The sequence below is a fragment of the Macaca mulatta genome, chromosome 8, assembly GCF_049350105.2.
Source record: "Macaca mulatta isolate MMU2019108-1 chromosome 8, T2T-MMU8v2.0, whole genome shotgun sequence".
Taxonomy (NCBI): Eukaryota; Metazoa; Chordata; class Mammalia; order Primates; family Cercopithecidae; genus Macaca; species Macaca mulatta.
In genome coordinates this window covers 153,807,680-153,827,447 of record NC_133413.1, presented here as the reverse complement: position 1 = coordinate 153,827,447, position 19,768 = coordinate 153,807,680, and the positions used below count along the sequence as shown (strand labels likewise).

Genomic DNA, 19,768 nt, shown 5'->3' with positions numbered 1-19,768 from the left:
GGATTACAGGTGTGGCCCTACTATGCATTCTTGATAGATTTACTCTTTTATTTTTGTATAATGTTTCTGTCTCTGGTGATTTTCTTTGCTTTGAAGTCATCTTTTCCTGATATTAATATCGCCACGCCTGTTTTCTTTGAATCAAGTTTTCGTAAGTCTTTTTTTCTCTTTTTACTTTAAATTTATCTATGTGTCATATTGAAGTGACTTTCTTGTAAACAGCAGATAGTTCAATCATGTTTTAAAATTCACTCTGCCAATCTCTGTCTTTTAGTTGATATATTTAGGACATTTACATTTAATGTGGTTATTGCTGTATTAGGGCCTAAGTGTATCATTTGATTTATTTTGTTTTCTATTAGTTCTTTTTTTCCCTCTGGGTTTTTTTCTCTTGCCATCCTATGGGTTACTTGAACACTTTTTAGAATTTTTATTTGATTTACTTATAGTGTTTTTCAGTATAGATCTTTATTCAGTAGTCTTCCCTTCTCTGTGGGGGATGCATTCCAAGATCCCTCATGGACACCTGAACCCATGGGTGTCATGGAACCCGATTCCATCATTTGGAACATGTTTCTATTATCTTCCAACCACAAATCAAATGCCTTTTTAAATCTTTTTTTTTTTTTTTTGAGACAGAGTCTCGCTCTGTCGCCCAGACCGGAGTGCGGTAGTGCGATCTTGGCTCACTGCAACCTCCGCCTCCTGGGTTCAAGCAATTCTTCTGCCTCAGCTTCCTGAGGCCATGAGCCACCACGCCCAGCCGCCTTTTTAAATAACTAAACGTTTATCACACACTGTAGCCCTAACTTTTGCAGTTTGCAGTGTGACAGCAAAATTAGCATTAATTTCTTTTTCTTTCTTCATAATTTCTTTTGTTTTTTTTTGAGACGGAGTCTCGCTCTGTTGCCTAGGCTGGAGTGCAGTGGCCAGATCTCAGCTCACTGCAAGCTCCACTTCCCAGGTTTACGCCATTCTCCTGCCTCAGCCTCCCGAGTAGCTGGGACTACAGGTGCCTGCCACCTCGCCCGGCTAGTTTTTTGTATTTTTTAGTAAAGACGGGGTTTCACCGGGTTAGCCAGGATGGTCTCGATCTCCTGACCTTGTGATCCGCCCGTCTCGGCCTCCCAAAGTGCTGGGATTACAGGCCTGAGCCACCGTGCCCAGCCTCTTTCTTCATAATTTCATGGGTGGAGGATTCATTCTTACTGTAGATTTCAGCAACCTCAGAATATTATATTATTATTATTTATTATTTTATTATTTTGAGGCAGAGTCTCACTCTGTTACCTAGGCTGGAGTGCCGTGCAGTGGCACCACCTCTGTCCACTGCAACCTCCACCTTCCATGTTCAAGCAATTCTCCTGCTTCAGCCTCCCAAGTGGCTGGGATTACAGGCACTTGCCACCATGCCTGGCTAATTTTTGTATTTTTATTTTTATTATATTTTTTAGATGAAATCTAGCTCTGTCACCCAGAGCGGAGTGCAGTGGCACGATCCTGGCTCACTGCACCCTCCATCTCCCGGGTTCAAGTGATTCTCCTTTTTCAGCTACCTGAGTGGCTGGGATTACAGATGCTCACCACCATGCCCAGCTAATTTTTGTATTTTTAGTAGAGATGGGGTTTTACTGTGTTGGCCAGGCTGGTCTCGAACTCCTGATCTCCTGATCCACCTGCCTTGGCCTCCCAAAGTGCAGGGATTATAGGCGTGAGCCACCATGCCCAGCCTATTTTTTTTTTCTTAAGTCGAGAACTTTTACCTTTTTACCTAAAGGAAGCATTTTACAGCTTCTCTTATCCAAATTGTTAGCATCACTACTGTTGCACTTTGGGGCCATTTTTTTGTGAAAATAAGGGTTACCTGGACACAAGTGCTGCAGTACCACAAGAGTCAGTGTGATGAGGGAGACAGCCACTAAGTGACTAATGTTAGGTCGTGTATACAGTGTGGAAAAAGGAATGTTTTGTGTCCTGGGCAGGACAGAGCATGACAGCACAAGATTTCATCACACTACTCAGAATAGCATGCACTTAAATATTTATGAATTGCTGGCCAGGCGTGGTGGCTCAAGCCTGTAATCCCAGTATTTTGGGAGGCCAAGGTGGGTGGATCATGAGGTCAAGAGATCGAGACCATCCTGGCTAACACAGTGAAACCCTGTCTCTACTAAAAATACAAAAAACATTAGCTGGGCGTGGTGGCAGGCACCTGTAGTCCCAGCTACTTGGAAGGCTGAGGCAGAAGAATGGCGTGAACCCGGGAGGCGGAGCTTGCAGTGAGCCGAGATCGCGCCACTGCACTCCAGCCTGGGTGACGGTGCGAGACTCCATCTAAAAAAAAAAATAAAAAATTATGAATTGTTGACTGGGCACGGTGGCTCACACCTGTAATCCCAGCACTTTGGAAGGCTGAGGAGGGCAAATCACCTATGATCAGAAGTTCAAGACCAGCCTGGTCAACATGGTGAAACCCTGTCTCTACTAAAGTTACAAAAAGAAAAAAATTAGCTGGGTGTGGTGGTGTGCACCTGTAATCCCAGCTACTTGGGAGGCTGAGGAAGGAGAATTGCTTGAACCTGGGAGGTGGAGGTTGCAGCGAGCTGAGATCATACCACTATACTCCAGCCTGGGCAACAAGAGTGAAACTCCATCTGAAAAAAAACAAAACTTACGAATTGTTTACTTCTGGAGTTTTCCATTTAATATTTTTGGACCAACAGTTGACTTCAGGTAACTGAAACTGCAGAGTGAAACAGTGGAAAAGGGAGGCCCACCATATAGCTTTTGTAGTGCTTACCCTGGATATTATATTGTATTTGCATGACTGATCCACGTCCACTGGTGGTGTCGTTTTGCCAGTTTGAGTGAAGTGTGGAAACCTTACTTTCCCTCATCTCCCTTAACCTCCCCTTTTGTAACCGTCTGGAATACTTCCTCTACAGAAGTTAGAACCACAACAGACATGGTTATGATTTTTACTTCAATCATCAAACATAATTTAGAAAACTGGGGAAGAGATGGAAAGTCTGGTATGTTTATCTGTGTTTTTGCTTATCTTGTTCTTTATTCCTTCCTTTTGTTCCAAGCCTTTTTCTTGTGTTTCCTTTTTGTTTGGAGAACTTTAACCACTTTTTAGGGTTAAGACTGGTGGTGACATTGTTTTTCTTCATCAGAGAATGTCTTGAGCTCCCCTTTATTCCGGAAGAATAATTCACTGGATATGGGATTCTGTGTTGACAGTTCTTTCTGTTGAGCTTGAAAAATGTCATGCCTCTTCCTTATGTCCTCCATGGTGTCTGGTTAGAAATCCACTGTCGTTTGAATTTTTCCCCTGTAGGTAAAATGTAGTTTCTGTGGGGTGCCGTGACTTGTGCCTGTAATCCCAACATTTTGGGAGAACCAGGTGGGCAAATTGCTTGAGCCCAAGAGTTTGAGATTAGCCTGGTCAACATGGCAAAACCCCATCTCTTAAAAAAAAAAAAAAGTTTAGCCACACATGGTGGCCTGTGCCTGTGGTTCCAGCTACTCAGGTGGCTGAGTTGGGAGGATTGCTTGAGCCCTGGAGGTTGGGGCTGCAGTGATCTATGATTGTACCACTAGGCAATAGAGTGAGACCCTGTCTCAAAAAAGCAAACGTAATGTGGTTTCTCTCTGGCTGCTTTGAAGGTTGTTTCTTTGTCTTTAACTTCCACTGTCTGACTATAGTGTATTCTGGGGTAGATGTCTTTGGTCTGTCCTGTTTGAGGTTTGCTCAGCTTCCTGAATCTGTAGGCTTATCTGTTTTACCGAATTGGTAAAGTTTGTATTATTTCTTTGGGTTATTTTTCCTCTGTGTCTGCATCTCCAGTTCCATGAATGTTAGGTCTTCCGTTGTGGTCCCAAGGTCCCCAAGGCTCTGTTCATTTTTTAAATCTTATTTTTTTTCTTTTGTTCAGATGGGTTAATTTCTGTTTCTGTCTTCCAGTTCTCTGTCTCTTCCATTCAGCTGTTGAGCCATACACTGAGTTTTTTATTTCAGTTATTGTATTTTTTAGTTCTAAAATTTTCATTTGGTTCTACTACATCTTCTCTTTCTCTATTGTTACTTTCTATGTCTTCTTTTGTTTCCAGCATGTTTGTAGTGCGTGTAGAAGTGTCTTTGTGATGCATTCTGTCTTTATGAAGTAATTCTGACGCCCTGTCCGTCAGCACTGGCACCGCCCCTCTTCACCGAGCCCGTCAGCACTGGCACCGCCCCTCTTCACCGAGCTTGGAGCCTCCCTTGTTCTTAGTGGGAGCTGCCACTTTTTGTGGGAGCCTAGTCGTGCTGGCTGTTTGGTGGAGGTGCTGCCTCTTCTTGCCAGCTAGGAGTGGGAACCAGCTCCCTGCACTTGGCCTCATTGACGCTGTGGAGGGTGGTGTGGAAAACAGACCTTCCATGAACCTTCCGTCCCTGCTTTGGGGGAAGGAGTTCCGCAGTGCCTCTCCCGCGTGGCCTCCACTGACTCTGTGGGAGGGATGGAGAAGGGGTGAATGTCCTGGCTTTTCACCACCCTGGCAAGCAGGGGAGGGGTCTCCTGGCCAGGGTTGAGTCCGGGCTCTCTCCTCAGCCTTTGCTGGTCTGGCTGGGGGTGCAGTGGTTTCTGAGTGTTGGCTGAAATAGCATGGCTGTTGCCTGAGAGTTTCTGTCTTGCTGGGCTGCCCTTTGTCTGTACCTATGGGCGTTTCTGGGCTGTGGCTTCCTTGACTCTAAGTCTTGGATGGGGACAGGAAGCAGCCCAATGGAGCCTGCCACCAGTCATACCCCGATCCCTAGCCATTATCCCTCTCCACAGCCAGAGGTGACTTGGGTTTGTTACGGTGGCACTTCATGGGAAGTACAGGGATGGTAGGATGGTACTTTGGGTCTGTCTTCCCAGCAATGCAAGCTCCTTTTTTCTTTCTTTTTTTTTTCTTTTTTAGACAGAGTCTCACTCTGTCACCCAGGCTGGAGTGCAGTGGTGCGATGTCAGCTCATTGCAACCTCTGTCTCCTGGGTTCAAGCAATTCTTCCACCTCAGCCTCCCGAGTAGCTGGGATTACAGGCGTGCACCACCATGCACAGCTAATTTTTGTATTTTTAGTAGAGACGGGGTGTCACCATGTTGGCCAGGCTGGTCTTGAACTCCTGGCCTCCCAAAGTGCTGGGATTACAGGGGTGAACCACTGTGCCCAGCCTACTTCTTTTTAATGCCCGTTTTGGCTTAATTTCCCCCAGAAATGGATCCGTTCTACTGAGTTTTTCAACATATGGGTGCATGTCAGTGTGTCTACAGCATCCTTTGTTGCATCTGGAGTTTTTTTCGTCTGTATTTAATCTGTGTTTTCTCACTTGTTTCTGGGAACAGTCTTGCTAGGGGCATGTCTATCTTATTGCCCTGTTCAGATGACCAGCTTCTGGTTTTGCTAGTGTTCTTTATTGCTTGTTCCTTTTCTTTTTCTTTGACTTCTGTCATTGTTCTTTATCATTTCCCTCCTGCTTTAGGTTTTCCCCGGGCTCCTTCCTCCTTCCTGCCTTCTGCTCTGGGAGCACCTGTTCCCGTGTCCGTAGGTTTTGGGTTCTGGCTGATGTGCTTTGAGCTCTTGGCCTCCCTCTCAGGAGCCCCTCCCTGCTGTCCGTGTGGGCACCCGCAGTCCCCCACACCAGCCCCACAGGCCTTCTCTGGTGATTTGTTCACTGGTCAGGGTCTGGTAGAAAGCATCCAGTCACTTACTGTGTTTAATAAACTTGTTATTATTTTAGATTTACCAAAAGGTTGCAAACGTATCACAGAGAGTTCCCATATACCCTCAGCCAGCCTCCCCTGCCAGGAGCGTCCTGCAGATCCACAGTTAGCAGTGTGATGTGGTTTGACCGATGTCCCTGCCCAAATCTCATGTCGAATTATCATCCCTGATGTTGGAGTTGGGGCCTGGTGGGAGGTGATTGGATCATGGGGATGGTTTCTGACAGTTTAGCACCATCCCCCAGTGCTATTCTTGTGATGGAGTGTTCACAAGATCTGGCTGTTTGAAAGTGTGGAGCACCTCCTCCCTCTCTCGACCTCCTGCTCCAGCCCCCTCTCTCGACCTGCTCGGCCACATGAAGTGCCTCGTCTCCCCTTCGCCTTCTGCCACGACTGGAAGCTCCCTGAGGCCTCCCCAGAAGCAGATGTTGCTTCCTGTGCAGCCTGTGAATTGTGAACCAGTTAAACCTCTTATCTTTATAAATTACCTAGTCTCGACTGGGTGCAGTGGCTCACACCTGTAATCCTAGCACTTTGGAAGGCCGAGCTGGGCGGATCACTTGAGGCCAGGAGTTCAAGAGCAGCCTGGTCAACATGGCCAAACCCCATCTCTACTGAAAATAGAAGAATTAGCTGGTCACAGTGGTACATGCCTGTAATCCCAGCTACTTGGGAGGCTGAGGCATAAGAATCAGTCAAACCTGGAGGTGGAGGTTGCAGGGAGCCGAGATTGGGCAATTGCACTCCAGCCTGGGCAGCAGAGTAAGACACTGTCTCAATGACGAAATAAATTACCCAGTCTGAGGTATTTATTTACAGCAATGCGAGAGTGGACTAATATAGAAAGTTGGTACTGAGGAGTGAGGCATTGCTATATAGATACCTGAAAATGTGGAAACAGCTTTGGAACTGGGTAACCCACAGAGGTTGGAAGAGTGTGGAGGGCTCAGAAGAAGACAGGAAGATGAGGAGAGTTTTGAACTTTCTAGAGACTTGTTAGATTGTTGTGACCAAAATGCTCAGAGTGATATGGACAGTGAAGTCCAGGCTGAGGCGGTCTCAGATGGAGATGAGGAACTTGTTGGGAACTGGAGCAAAGGTTACTTTTATTATGTGCTAGCAAAGAGGTTGGCTGCACTGTGTTCCTGCCATGGGGATCTGTGGAACTTTGAACTGGAGAATGATTATTTAGGCTATCTGGTGGAAATTTCGTGGGTTTTGTTTTGTTTTGTTTTTCTAAGACAGAGTCTTGCTCTGTCACCCGGGCTGGAGTGCAGTGGTGCGATCTCGGCTCACTGCAACCTCTGCCTCCCAGGTTCAACCAATTCTCCTGCTTCAGCCTCCCAAGTAGCTGGGTTACAGGCATGTACCACCACACCTAGCTAATTTTTGTATTTTAGTAGAGATGGGGTTTCACCATGTTGACCAGGCTGGTCTTGAACCCCTGACCTTAGGTGATCTACCTGTTTTGGCCTCCCAAAGTGCTGGGATTACAGGCATGAGCCACCTGGGATTACATGCACAGCCAATCTGGTGGAAGTTTCTAAGCAGCAAAGTGGTCAAGGTGTAGCGTGGCTGCTTCTGACATTCTGCACTCATATGTGTGAGCAAAGAAATGACCTCAGACTGGAACTTATATTTAAGAGGGAAATAGAGTTTGGAAATTTTGCAGCCCGGCCATGTAGTAGAAAAGAAAAGCCCATTTTCTGGGGAGGAATTCAGGCAGGCTGTAGAAATTTGTGTGACTAAAAGGAAGGCGAGTGCTAATAGCCAAGGCAATGGGGAGAAAGCCTCAAAGGCATTTCAGAGACCTTCATGTCAGACCCTCCCATCACTGGCGTGAGGCCTAGGAGGACTAAATGGTTTCCTGGACCTGGCCCCACTGCCCTGCACAGCCCCAGGATCTGGCTCCCTGCGACCAGCCATTCCAGTCCCAGTTGTGGCTCAAAGGGGCCAAGGTACAGCTCTGGCCACTGCTTCAGGGAGTACAAGTGAGCCTCAGTAGCTTCCACGTGGCGGTGAGCCTGCAGGTACTCAGAGTGCAAGAGCTGAGGTTTGGAAGCCTCTGCATAGATTTCAGAGGATACGTGGAAAAGCCTGTATATCCAGGCAGAAGCCTGCTGCAGGGGTTGAGCCCTCACAGAGAACCTCTGCTAGGGCAATTTGGAGGGGAAATGTGGGGTTGGAGCCCCCACACAGAGTCTCCACTGGAGCACTGTTTAGTGGAGTTGTGAGAAGAGGGCCACTGTCCTCCAGACCCTGGAATTGTAGATCCACTGACAGCTTGCACCATGCACCTGGAAAAGCTGCAGGCACTCAATGCTGGCCCTTGAAAGCAGTTGTGGAGGCTCAACCCTGCAGAGCCATGGTGGCAGAGCTGGCTGAGGCCTTGGGCGCCCACCCCTTGCATCACTGTGCCCTGGATGTGGAATGTGGAGTCAAAGGAGGTGATTTTGGAGCTTTAAGATTTAATGACTGCCCTGCCGGGTTTTGGTCTTGTATAAGGCCTGTAGCCCCTTTCTTTTGGCTGATTTCTCCCTTTTGAAATGGGAGTATTTACCCAATACCTATGCCTCCATTGTATCTTGGAAGTCACTAACTTGTTTTGATTTTATGGGCTCATAGGTAGAAAGGACTTGCCTTGTCTCTCTTTTTTTTTAGACAGAGTTTCGGTCTTGTTGCCCAGGCTGGAGTGCATTGGCGCTATCTTGGCTCACGGCAACTTCTGCCTCCCAGGTTCAAGCAATTATCCTGCCTCAGCCTCCCTAGTAGCTGGGATTACAGGCATGCAACACCATGCCTGGCTAATTTTTTTTTTTTTAAGATGGAGTTTCGCTCTTGTTGCCCAGGCTGGAGCGCAATGGCACTATCTCAGCTCACTGCAACCCCCGCCTCCCGGGTTTGAGCAATTCTCCTGCTTCAGCCTCCCGAGTAGCTAGGATTACAGGCATGTACCACCACACCCGGGTAATTTTGTAGTTTTAGTAGAGACAGGGTTTCTCCATGTTGTCCAGACTGGTCTCAGACTCCTGACCTCAGGCAGTCCACCCACCTCGGCCTCCCAAAGTGCTGGGAGGCTTGAGCCACTGCGCCCGGCCATCTCTGCCGGTTTCTAATGGCTTAGCACCATCCTGCAGGTACTGTTCTTGTGATAGGGTTCTCATAACATCTGGTCAGTTAAAAGTCTGTAGCATCTCCCCACGCTCTCTCGTCCTCCTGCTTGGCCATGTGAAGTGCCTCGCTCCCACTTCGCCTTCTGCTATGACTGGAAGCTTCCTGGGGCCTCCCCAGAAGCAGATGCTGCCATGCTTCCTGTACAGCCTGTGAACTGTGAGCCAGTGCAACCTTTTTTCTTTATACATTGCCCAGTCTCGGGTATGTCTTTATAGCGGTGTGAGAATGGACTCACTCACCATCTCGCTGTCAGAACTAAGACATCCACTTTGTTGCGGTGTAACTTGTCAGCTCAACTCCAGACCTTATTTGGATTTCCTCAGTTTTCCCTGATGCTGTTTTCTGTTCCAAGACACTACATTCCATGGTCACTGATTTTGGAGTGCAGGGGAGAGTGAGAAAGACGGAGAGGGTGGATAAAAGTGTCTGGAATGCATCCTTCACGGTGGCTGGTGGTGGTAGAGGGGGCCGCTTTGATTTTGGATAATGGGAAGGAAACAGGCAACTCTTCTGGGGACAAAGCGTGTGTCGCAGCCATCAGAGGTGCTGCTGGCCTTGGGGTTAGGGCCTTGCCCCCAGGATGTTGTGGTAGGGCTGGGGCCCCTCAGGCCCCAAGCTGAACCAGCACGAGTGGTGAGGGAGCTGCTGTGGCCAAGCCAGCTGGGAAAATCAGCCTGCTCTTGGTCAAGGAAGAGAGCGCCATGGAGCCTGGCCCAGTCCCTGCGCCCCTCATGTCAGCTCCACAAGCACAGGCTGGGCGAGTCTCCCTGTGGACCATGCTCCCGGGGCCAGGCTGGCTTGGGGAGGAGGTGACCTGGTGCCTGGGAGATTCACCCAAGGCTGTCCACTCTCTTGGTGCTGGTAGAAAAGGCAGATGACCAATTAGTTACCTGAAGACAGTTCTCCCATTCCAGACCCCAGTCCAGGCCCCAGAGGGCACCTCGTGGGAAACAGTGCCTCAGTGCATGGCCAGGCAGTGTGGATACTGGCTTAGCTGGAAACATGAGCCTACCCAGGCCGCCTGGCCTGTCACACTCGGCAGCTTGGACAGGCCTCCAAGCTTTCTGTGAAGGCTGGGTTCAACCTTTTTTTACTTTCCGACCATTTGAAGTATTAAAAGCTGTCTGATATTTTAAATTGGTATTTCTCTGATGGAAACTGAAGTGGAAGACCTTTTCCCATGTTTCTGAGGCCTGTGTGCCTTCTCTTCTGGAAAATACCTGGAGTCTTTTTGGTGAGGGTGATCACGGGTGTTTTTCTGTTGGGTCGTTTGATTCTTACTGACTCAGAGGGAATTTATAAACATAAACATAAAAATATATATAATGTCCTGGACTTTAATCTATTAGTCACATGTCTTCTCCGTTTTTGGTTTATCTTTGCATTTCTTTGTGACATGTTGAAAATCAGAAGTTCTTGATTTGAACGGACATAGTTTTATCGTTTTCTTTACATTTTGCGCCCTTAGTGTCTTGAATAAGAAATTCTTCTTGGCCGGGCGCGGTGGCTCAAGCCTCTAATCCCAGCACTTTGGGAGGCCGAGATGGGCGGATCACAAGGTCAGAAGATCGAGACCATCCTGGCTAACACAGTGAAACCCCATCTCTACTAAAAAATACAAAAAACTAGCCGGGCGAGGTGGCGGGTGCCTGTAGTCCCAGCTCCTCGGGAGGCTGAGGCAGGAAAATGGCGTAAATCCGGGAGGCGGAGCTTGCAGTGAGCTGAGATCCGGCCACTGCACTCCAGCCTGGGCGACAGAGGGAGACTCCGCCTCAAAAAAAAAAAAAAAAAAATTCTTCTCTACACCAGATTGTGCTCAGTTGCCTCTAAATATTTTGTTGTCTTTACTTTTGACGTTGAGACTTTCATCCAGCTGGAGGTGATTTTCTTGTGTGGTGTGTGCGGTGAGGTCCACTTCATTTTGCCACGGCGCCTGGCATCGAAAAGCCCGTTGTTTCCAGCGGGTGTGCGGTGCAGCCCTCCCCGCTGCGGTCAGGTCTGCGTGGATGCAGGCTCTGCTTCTGGCTGTCTGTTCATTGGTCAGTTTGTCCCTGAGCCAAACCATACTCTGAATTATTTGAGCTTCATAATAATAAAGCAAGTTCTTTCACCTTATTCTTTTTTAGAACCAGTTTCAGCTATTCTTGACCATTATTCTCCCAGAAATACCTTTTAGATTATTCTTGTCAGGTTAAAAAAAAAGTTGGAATTTTGATTGAGATTGTCTTGAATCTGTAGCTCAGTTTGATGGAAATGGGCATCTGTTCCCAGAGCAGTGAGCCTCCAACCTGTGGGGATGGCGTCTGTATTTCTTCAGTTAGACCCTCCCTTTTAATGTCTTTTTTTTTTTTTTAAAGACTGGGTGTCACTGTGTCACCCAGGCTGGGTGCACTGTTGTGATGATAGGTCACGTTAGCCTCCAACTCCTGGGCTCAGGTAATCCTCCTGCCTCAGCCTCTCAAGTAGCAGGGATTATAGGCACATGCCATGACACCTGGCTAATTTTTTTTTTAAATCTTTTGTAGAAACAAGGTCTTGTTCTGTTGCCCAGGCTGATTTCGAACTCCTGGCCTCAAGCAATCCCCCCACCCTCCCACCCTGGCCTCCTACCTTTAATGTGTTTTAATAAAGTTATCATCTTTTTTTTTTTTAAGACAGAGTTTCACTCTTGTTGCCCAGGCTGGACTACAATGGTGCAGTCTCAGCTCGCTGCAGCCTCCACCTCCCAGGTTCAAGCAATTCTTCTGCCTCAGTCTCCTGAGTAGCTGGGATTACAGGCATGCGCCACTATGCCCGGCTAATTTTGTATTTTTAGTAGAGACAGGGTTTCTCCATGTTGGTCAGGCTGGTCTCGAACTCCCAACTTCAGCTGATCTGCCTGCCTTGGCCTCCCAAAGTGTTGGAATTACAGGCGTGAGCCACTGCGCCCAGCCCTTGATTAGGTTTTGTTAGATTTATTCCTAGTACTTTTATTACTATAAATAGTGTTTTTAAAATGTTTATTTTAAAATGTTCATTGGTGTGTAGAAATATAATTTTATGTGGATTTTCTCTCCAGCAACTTTGCTGAACTATATTAGTAATTAGTTTATAGATTCTCTTGCATTTTTCTGTATAAACAATTATGTCATTTGCAAATAATGACTTTCTTTTCTTCTTCTTTTGAGTCCAAACAAGTTTTCTTTATTTTTCTTGCCTTCCTGCACTGGATAGGACCCTAGTACAATATTGACTGGTGGGCTTCCAACCTTTCCGCTTGACATGTGATGCTTTCTGGGAGTTACCTTTTAAAAAACCCTGTATATCAGGCTAAGGAAGTTACCTTCAATCACTAATTTGCTAAATGTTTCTTTTTTAAAAACTGTGAATTGATGTTGAATTTTATTAAATACTTCTTTCATATCTATGAGGTGATCATATGATTCTTCTCTTTTAACCTGTTAATGTGCTAATTTTTGTTCACTGATTTTCTAATATTAAACCAACCTTGCATTCCTGAGATGAATCCAACTTGGTCCTTGATATATTCGTGTTTTTACACATTGCAAGACTCTTGTTTATAATTTGTGTAGGACTTTTGCATTCTTTTCATGAGTGATATTGGCCTAAATGTTTTTTTCTCATAGAGTCCTGGTCAGATTTGGTTTCAAGATTATTCTGGCCCCATAAGCTGAGCAGTGTTCTGTGTTTTTCTATATGGTGGACTTGTTCATGGAAGACTGGAATTGTACATCTGGAGTATTTGGTAGAACTACAAGTAAAGGCCAGGCGCGGTGGCTCACACCTGTAATCCCAGCACTTTGGGAGGCCGAGGCGGGCGGATCATGAGGTCAGGAGATCAAGACCGTACTGGCCATCATGGTAAAACCCCATCTCTACTAAAAATACAAAAAAGTAGCCAGGCGTGGTGGTGGGTGCCTGTAGTCCCAGCTACTGGGGAGGCTGAGGCAGGAGAATGGCAGGAACCCAGGAGGCAGAGCTTGCAGTGCAGTGAGCCGAGATCGCACTACTGCACTCCAGCCTGGGTGGCAGAGCGAGACTCCGTCTCAAAAAAAAAGAACTACAAGTAAAACCCTTTGGGTTGGAGCTTTACTTTTTAACTACTGATTCTGATTTCTGCATGGTTATAGAAATACTTAGATTTATTTTTCTTGTCAGTTTTTCTAGAATTTGTCAATTCACTGGTGTTTTGAAACGTACTGGCATGGGTTGTGATTGCAGCATGCGGCGTTTTTCATCATCTGCAGCATCTTTAGTTACACGCTTGGTGTTCCCAACATTGTGTACATCTTCCTTCTCTTTGTTTCCTGATCAATCCTATTGGATAAACTGATTACTGTTTTCAAAGAACCAACTTTTTAACTCTCTTGGTTTTAATTCCTATTTTGTTTTTCTTTCCCTCTGCTTTCAGTTTATTTGCTGTTTTGCCCCTAACTTTTAAGCTAGATCTTCTGTTGTGATATAAGCATTTAAGGCTATGTATTTTCCTTTAAGCCCTGCTTTTGCTGTTCCACAGATGCTGATACATTTCCAGATCTTTGGAGAGTTTTCTGGGGGTTTTGTTTGATTGGTTTGGGTTTTTCATTAGTGAATATTAAAGACTAAGTGAACGTGAGATGAAAGTCTCAGGCCTTTGACATTTAAGATTCATTTCATGTCCAGTGTGTTTCCTTGTATATTTCCTTCCATCATTTTACTTTCTTCATCGCTCCTAGGTAATTTCAAAAAGTTCTTTTTTTTTTTTTTTTTGAGACAGGGTCTGGAGTGCAGTGGTGCAATCTTGGCTCACTGCAACCTCCACCACCCAGGTTCAAGCGATTCTCCTGCCTCAGCCTCCCAAGTATCTTGGACTACAGGTGCGTGCCACCACACCCAGCTAATTTTTATATTTTTAGTAGAGACAGGGTTTCTCCATGTTGGCCAGGCTGCTCTCGATTTCCTGACCTCAAGTGATCCACCTGCCTTGGCTCCCAAAGTGCTGGAATTACAGGCATGAGCCACTGTGCCGGGCCTCAGAAAGTTCTTTTTGATCCTAGGTATTTGGTTGTGTTCTGCAGGAGGGTTCTGACCGGCGCTGTCCAGCACAAACATGTATGAGTCATACGTGAATTTCACCTTTTCTAATAGCCACCTTTAAAAGGTTAAAAAAGAATATACCAAAGCAGATGAAATCATATGTTTTATTTAACCCATCCTATCAAAAATTTCAACATGTCATCAAGGAAAAAGAAACGTGTATTTTACATTATTTTGTTCCTACTAAGTCTGAGCCCTGGCACATGGTTTACACCAACACCCACACCTCAGCTCACACTGGCTGTGGCAGGTGCCCTCTGGCCATCTCAGCCGGGCACTCTATGTCCAGTGTTGCCCACCAGCCGTTGCTGGGGCTGTGGGTACATCTGATAAAATGCACCTGCAGCCTTGGCGACGCCTGCCGTCCTGCCCCTTTGTGAACCATGGACCCGCATGCCCCCATGCCTGTCCCAGTGCCGCATGGGATGTCTGTGCTGGTGGCAGGCCTTTCCTTGTCAGGCACAGCCACTGCCCCTGCCCCCCAGGAGGCTTTGCTCCCCCGGGCCCCTGAAGCCTGCTCTGCTGCAGGACCGAGTATCTCTCCAGCCGCAGGCCCCTGAGGAGCCCCTGGGTCTCTGGGCCCCACAGCACTGCCAGGCCCTGTGTAGAGGGACTCAGACTCCGTGTCGCAGGAAGGAATGAGTGAGTGAGTGAGGGTGTGAGCAGTGACCTGAGCCTGGCTTCCACCTGGGGGCATGGCGGGGGCCACACCACAGGATCCAGGGAGGGTAGGGGGACAGTGCAGGGAGGGTAGGGGGACAGTGCAGGGAGGGTAGGGGGACAGTGCAGGGAGGGTAGGGGGGACAGTGCAGGGAGGGTAGGGGGGACAGTGCAGGGAGGGTTGGGGGACAGTGCAGGGAGGGTAGGGGGACAGTGCAGGGAGGGTAGGGGGACAGTGCAGGGAGGGTAGGGGGGACAGTGCAGGGAGGGTAGAGGGGACAGTGCAGGGAGGGTAGAGGGGACAGTGCAGGGAGGGTAGGGGGACAGTGCAGGGAGGGTTGGGGGACAGTGCAGGGAGGGTTGGGGGACAGTGCAGGGAGGGTAGGGGGACAGTGCAGGGAGGGTTGGGGGACAGTGCAGGGAGGGTAGGGGGACAGTGCAGGGAGGGTTGGGGTACAGTGCAGGGAGGGTAGGGGGTACAGTGCAGGGAGGGTAGGGGGTACAGTGCAGGGAGGGTTGGGGTACAGTGCAGGGAGGGTAGGGGGTACAGTGCAGGGAGGGTAGGGGGTAGAGTGCAGGGAGGGTAGGGGGTAGAGTGCAGGGAGGGTAGGGGGTAGAGTGCAGGGAGGGTAGGGGGGACAGTGCAGGGAGGGTTGGGGGACAGTGCAGGGAGGGTTGGGGGTACAGTGCAGGGAGGGTTGGGGGACAGTGCAGGGAGGGTAGGGGGACAGTGCAGGGAGGGTAGGGGGGACAGTGCAGGGAGGGTAGGGGGGACAGTGTAGGGAGGGTTGGGGGACAGTGCAGGGAGGGTAGGGGGACAGTGCAGGGAGGGTAGGGGGGACAGTGCAGGGAGGGTAGGGGGGACAGTGCAGGGAGGGTTGGGGGACAGTGCAGGGAGGGTAGGGGGGACAGTGCAGGGAGGGTAGGGGGGACAGTGCAGGGAGGGTAGGGGGGACAGTGCAGGGAGGGTAGGGGGGACAGTGCAGGGAGGGTAGGGGGACAGTGCAGGGAGGGTAGGGGGACAGTGCAGGGAGGGTAGGGGGACAGTGCAGGGAGGGTAGGGGGACAGTGCAGGGAGGGTAGGGGGGACAGTGCAGGGAGGGTAGGGGGACAGTGCAGGAAGGGTTAGGGGTGCAGTGCCGGGAGGGTAGGGGTTGCAGTGTGGGGAGGATATGGGGACAGAGCAGGGAGGGTAGGGGGACAGTGCAGGGAGGGTATGGGGACAGTACAGGGAGGGGAGGAGAACAGTGCGGGGAGGGTAGGGGGAGAGTGCAGGGATGGTAGGGGGACAGTGCAGGGCCCGGTTCTGAGCAGGTGCTCACGGCCAGCCCCAGATACAGGAGCAGCACCTGGGATCCCAGATTCTTAGGTCAGGTGCCCGGCAAGGGACCGTGTGGCTGGGAGGATGTGGGTTCGAGGCTGTGGCGCCCCACGAGCTGGGAGCCTCCAGCCTCTCTGCTGCTGCCACAGGTTTGAGCTTCACTCTTGGTGGGTCAGGCAGGGAGCTTGTCACAGTTCGCATTGGGGACGCCTGTCGCCTAGTCCCATGAAGAACAGTTTGGGTGCCCCATGTAGTGGGCTCTGCAGGGGGAGGGGGAGGGCATAGCCTCCCTGAAAGGCCTTGGGCACGAGAGAAGCAGGCAGCTGGGCTGCAGAACAGAGCCCAGGAGGGGTGGGCAGAGGAAGGGCAGGCTGGGCGCCCTGCTCCACAGGCCGGACTGGGCCGCTGGGGCCTTGGGCAGCCTCTTTGTGTTTCCCTGTGGGCCTGGTAGGAGAGCTGGGGCCATGTTGCTGCCCAGAGCACCTGCTGGCTGGCACACCCCCTGCCCCGTGGGTATAATTAGTGCTGTGACAGGTGCTAGGGATCGCGTGCCCAGCCCAGCCCTGACCCAGTGCGGCCTGGCCTTGGCTGACCTGCCGCACCCTCCCCTGGCCCAGCCCAAGACCCCCAGGTCTGTAGCCACACCCACCTTCCCGGGCTCCCTCTGTGCTGCCAGGATGGGCGGGCTGGGGTCTGGCAGAGGCAGCGGGTGGGCCGAGCCCTGAGCCGTGGCCTGGCTGCAGGTTCTGGGAGTCCGCAGGCTGGCCCAGCCCCGCCCTGCTCTCGGTCTGTGCCCAGGGCTTGCAGTTGCTGAGGGCCTCTTATGGGTGGGTGAGGGCCCAGGTGGAACCTCTCTGGCCTGGTGGCCTCAGCATCCCAAGAGGAAGCCTTTGCCCCAAGACTTGGACAGAGCCTATGGGGCCCCGTGGTCACTCAGGGGGCCTGGCCTGGCCCTCCTTGCCCTCCCCGTGCAGCGCCACAGCCTCCAGCCGGCCCACCCACCTGCACCCCTTCTCTCTGCAGTGCAAGAAGAAACACACGCTGCTGTGCCCCGACTTCGCCCGCAGGGGGGCGTGTCCCCGCGGCGCCCAGTGCCAGCTGCTCCACCGCACCCAGAAACGCCACAGTCGGCGGGCAGCCACGTCCCCCGCCCCAGGGCCCAGCGACGCAGCTGCCAGGAGCAGGGCCTCGGCCAGCCACGGGCCCAGGTGATGGGGCAGTGGGCGCTGTACATGTGAGCCTGGGTGGCCCCTCCCTGTCCAGGGAGATGCTCAGGGCCCTCTGGTTGAGCCCCCCAACTCCAGCTCTTTGGGCCTCAGACCCAGAAATCCCAATCCAAGGCTGGGGATCACATGACCTCCAGAGATTCCCCTACCCCACTTTCAAGTCTGGACAGAGCCAAGGGCATTCCTGGCCGATGGAGGAAGGTGGGGCTTCACAGAGACCTGCTCACTGGGAGAGGGTGGGAGGCCCAGCCCCGGGAGGGGTCTGGGGGCTCCCTCATCCAGCCCCCCTGCTATGTGGGTGTGAGAGCCCCATGGAGACCAGGAAGCCAAGGCCCTGGACGTGAGGGGCAGGCTTGTTGTGGAGCTGGGGCCTTCTCCACACCCAGCCTGTCCTTGCGGCCAAGGACCAGGCTTGACCTGTGCCTATAGCTCACCCTGAGACCACGGGGGGCCACGGGAGCAGGAAGCAGCCAAGAGCATGGGCAGCCTGTCGCTGGGTTCCCCGCCTGTCACCCCACTTCACACGTCTGCCCCTTCCTTCCCTGCAGGAAACCCTCGGCAGCCCAGCGCCCCATCAGGCAGACGCCCAGCTCCCCTGCCCTCACTGCAGCTGCGCTGGCTGCACCTCCCCGCTCCCCAGGGGGGTCAGCCTCTCCCTCATCCTTGAAGGCTTCCTCCTCCTCTTGTTCCTCCTCCTCCTCATCCCCTCCCGCTTCCTTGGACCACGAGGCACCATCTCTCCAGGAGGCCGCCTTAGCAGCGGCACGCTCCAACAGGCTCTGCAAGCTGCCTTCCTTCATCTCCCTGCAGTCCTCACCGAGCCCAGGAGCCCAACCCAGGGTCCGGGCCCCCAGGGCCCCCCTCACCAAGGACTCAGGTAGGCAGCGTGACCTGGCTCAAGCACAGGGGAGTTTTAAATGCCCACCTCAGACCACCACGTCAGAATCTCCAGGTGGGGCCTGGGTGAGTCCCGCAGGCGCCAGGGGTGCACCTGCCAGCCCTCGGGCAGGGCCAGCCAAGGTGCGAGTGTAGCAGTGGCCGCTGTGCAGTCTGCCCCAGCTGAGGGCTGATTTAATTAGAAAGCACCCATTTCTGTTAATTTGTTCTGGAAGATCACCACGCACTCCTGGAGAGAACAGATGTTCCCTCTCCCCCGATGAGCATTTGGGGCTTGGTAAATGGCTCCACTCAGCCTTGTTTAGGAGAGAAAAGAGGATTTTATGGCTGCAAACGACCCTTTCTGTAAACATTTTACAGCTCTCCGCGCGTTTGAGTGACGATAAACCCCACGCAGCTCGGCGGGCTGCAAATTTGCGACCATACGGCTATCATTTTATTGTCATATTTCACGGTCGTAACGTTAATGGAAGATGCTTGCTGCAGCCTTCTCCAACAGCTCCGCTGAGCACGCTCAAACGCCTGCCTCGGAGGGGCCGCCTCCTGTTCACAGCCTTCACATCAGGGGCATGGAACCGTGGCCAGACCCTCTGCCCCACGAGACCTGGGCACCCGCTCCCTCCATCTGGGTGGGCCTCTCTGGGTTGGGGGAGCAGATGGGGCCCCGAGGCAGCCACTATTTTTTTTTTTTTTTTTAAAGATCAGGAACCTAGCAGCCAGTTCCAGAGCCAGTGGAGGTGGGCAGGGTGCTGAGGGGTCCAGTGTGCAGCTTGCGTGGGGCCCAGGAAAGGCTGCAGAAACCTCCCCTGCTTGGCCATGGCCAGGAGCTCCGGCAGGTGGAGGTGCCTGGGACAGTCTCTGGGCAGGAAGCTGGAGCTGCTACTGGAGCGGCCACCGCAGGGGCAGGCTGACAGGGCAGAGCCTGTGTAGTCTGTAGCCTGGGTCCTGGCTGCTGGGCCCAACTCAACTGTGCGTGGGTGAGCGGGCTCATCAGCCCTGAAGAGGGGCACCTGGGCAGGGCCAGTCCTGTGGGCAGCTACACGGAGGCATCTCTATTCAGCGGGCCGCCGCGGTGCCTGTCAGGTGGTCTGGAGATCTGGGGAGGGAGGAGAGGCGCTGGCACCCGGTGAGTGAACATTCATGGGGCAGGAGCCCCTGGGCTTCCCCACTGTGGGGAACTGCTCCCTCCTACACTGCCTGCCTCCAGGCCCTGCCCGCCTCACCCTGGGGCCTCTGCTCTGCTCCTGCCCCTCCCCGCCACAGCTCATGTGCACCCCGACTTTCCACATGGAAGGTGTATCGTGGCCGCCTCACATGTCTGGCAGCCTCACTGATTGTGCGGGGTTGTCTGGTGCTGTGTGCGCCGGTACTGACGGCTCACCCTGTAGACCTTGGGGCCGGGACTGCTGCCCGCCCAAGAGGACCCTTGGACTGTAGGCAGAAGCCTCAGTTGACCTCATAGACTGAGCCTGCACCATGACTAGACAGCCACAGAGGCTCACCAGGACCCGTCGGCAGCAGGGGGCAGAAGCTGAGGCCTGTGGCCTGACTGTACTCTTCTCTCTAGAACTCGGGGGGGGGTCTCTAGACCCTGCCATGTGTGTTTAGGCTGACAGAACTCCCCCGTCCTGAGCCCCTGACCAGGAGCTTTGCAGGCTGGGAGGTTC

At 51.6% G+C, this 19,768-nt stretch overlaps 1 protein-coding gene across 3 annotated transcripts in view; it reads left to right on the top strand.

Moving 5' to 3' along the window:
* Window positions 1-19,768, top strand: part of ZC3H3 (zinc finger CCCH-type containing 3) — a 102,254-nt gene that overhangs the window by 81,974 nt on the left and 512 nt on the right. For 2 of the 3 annotated variants that reach the window (XM_015146128.3, XM_077944330.1), the window contains exons 10-11: window positions 17,002-17,186; window positions 17,753-18,081. In XM_015146128.3, coding sequence (XP_015001614.2) covers window positions 17,002-17,186; window positions 17,753-18,081 — 514 coding nt within the window. Of the gene's footprint in view, window positions 1-13,677; window positions 13,778-17,001; window positions 17,187-17,752; window positions 18,082-19,768 lie in introns of all 3 variants that reach the window. The other variant, XM_077944329.1, reaches the window with a different exon arrangement.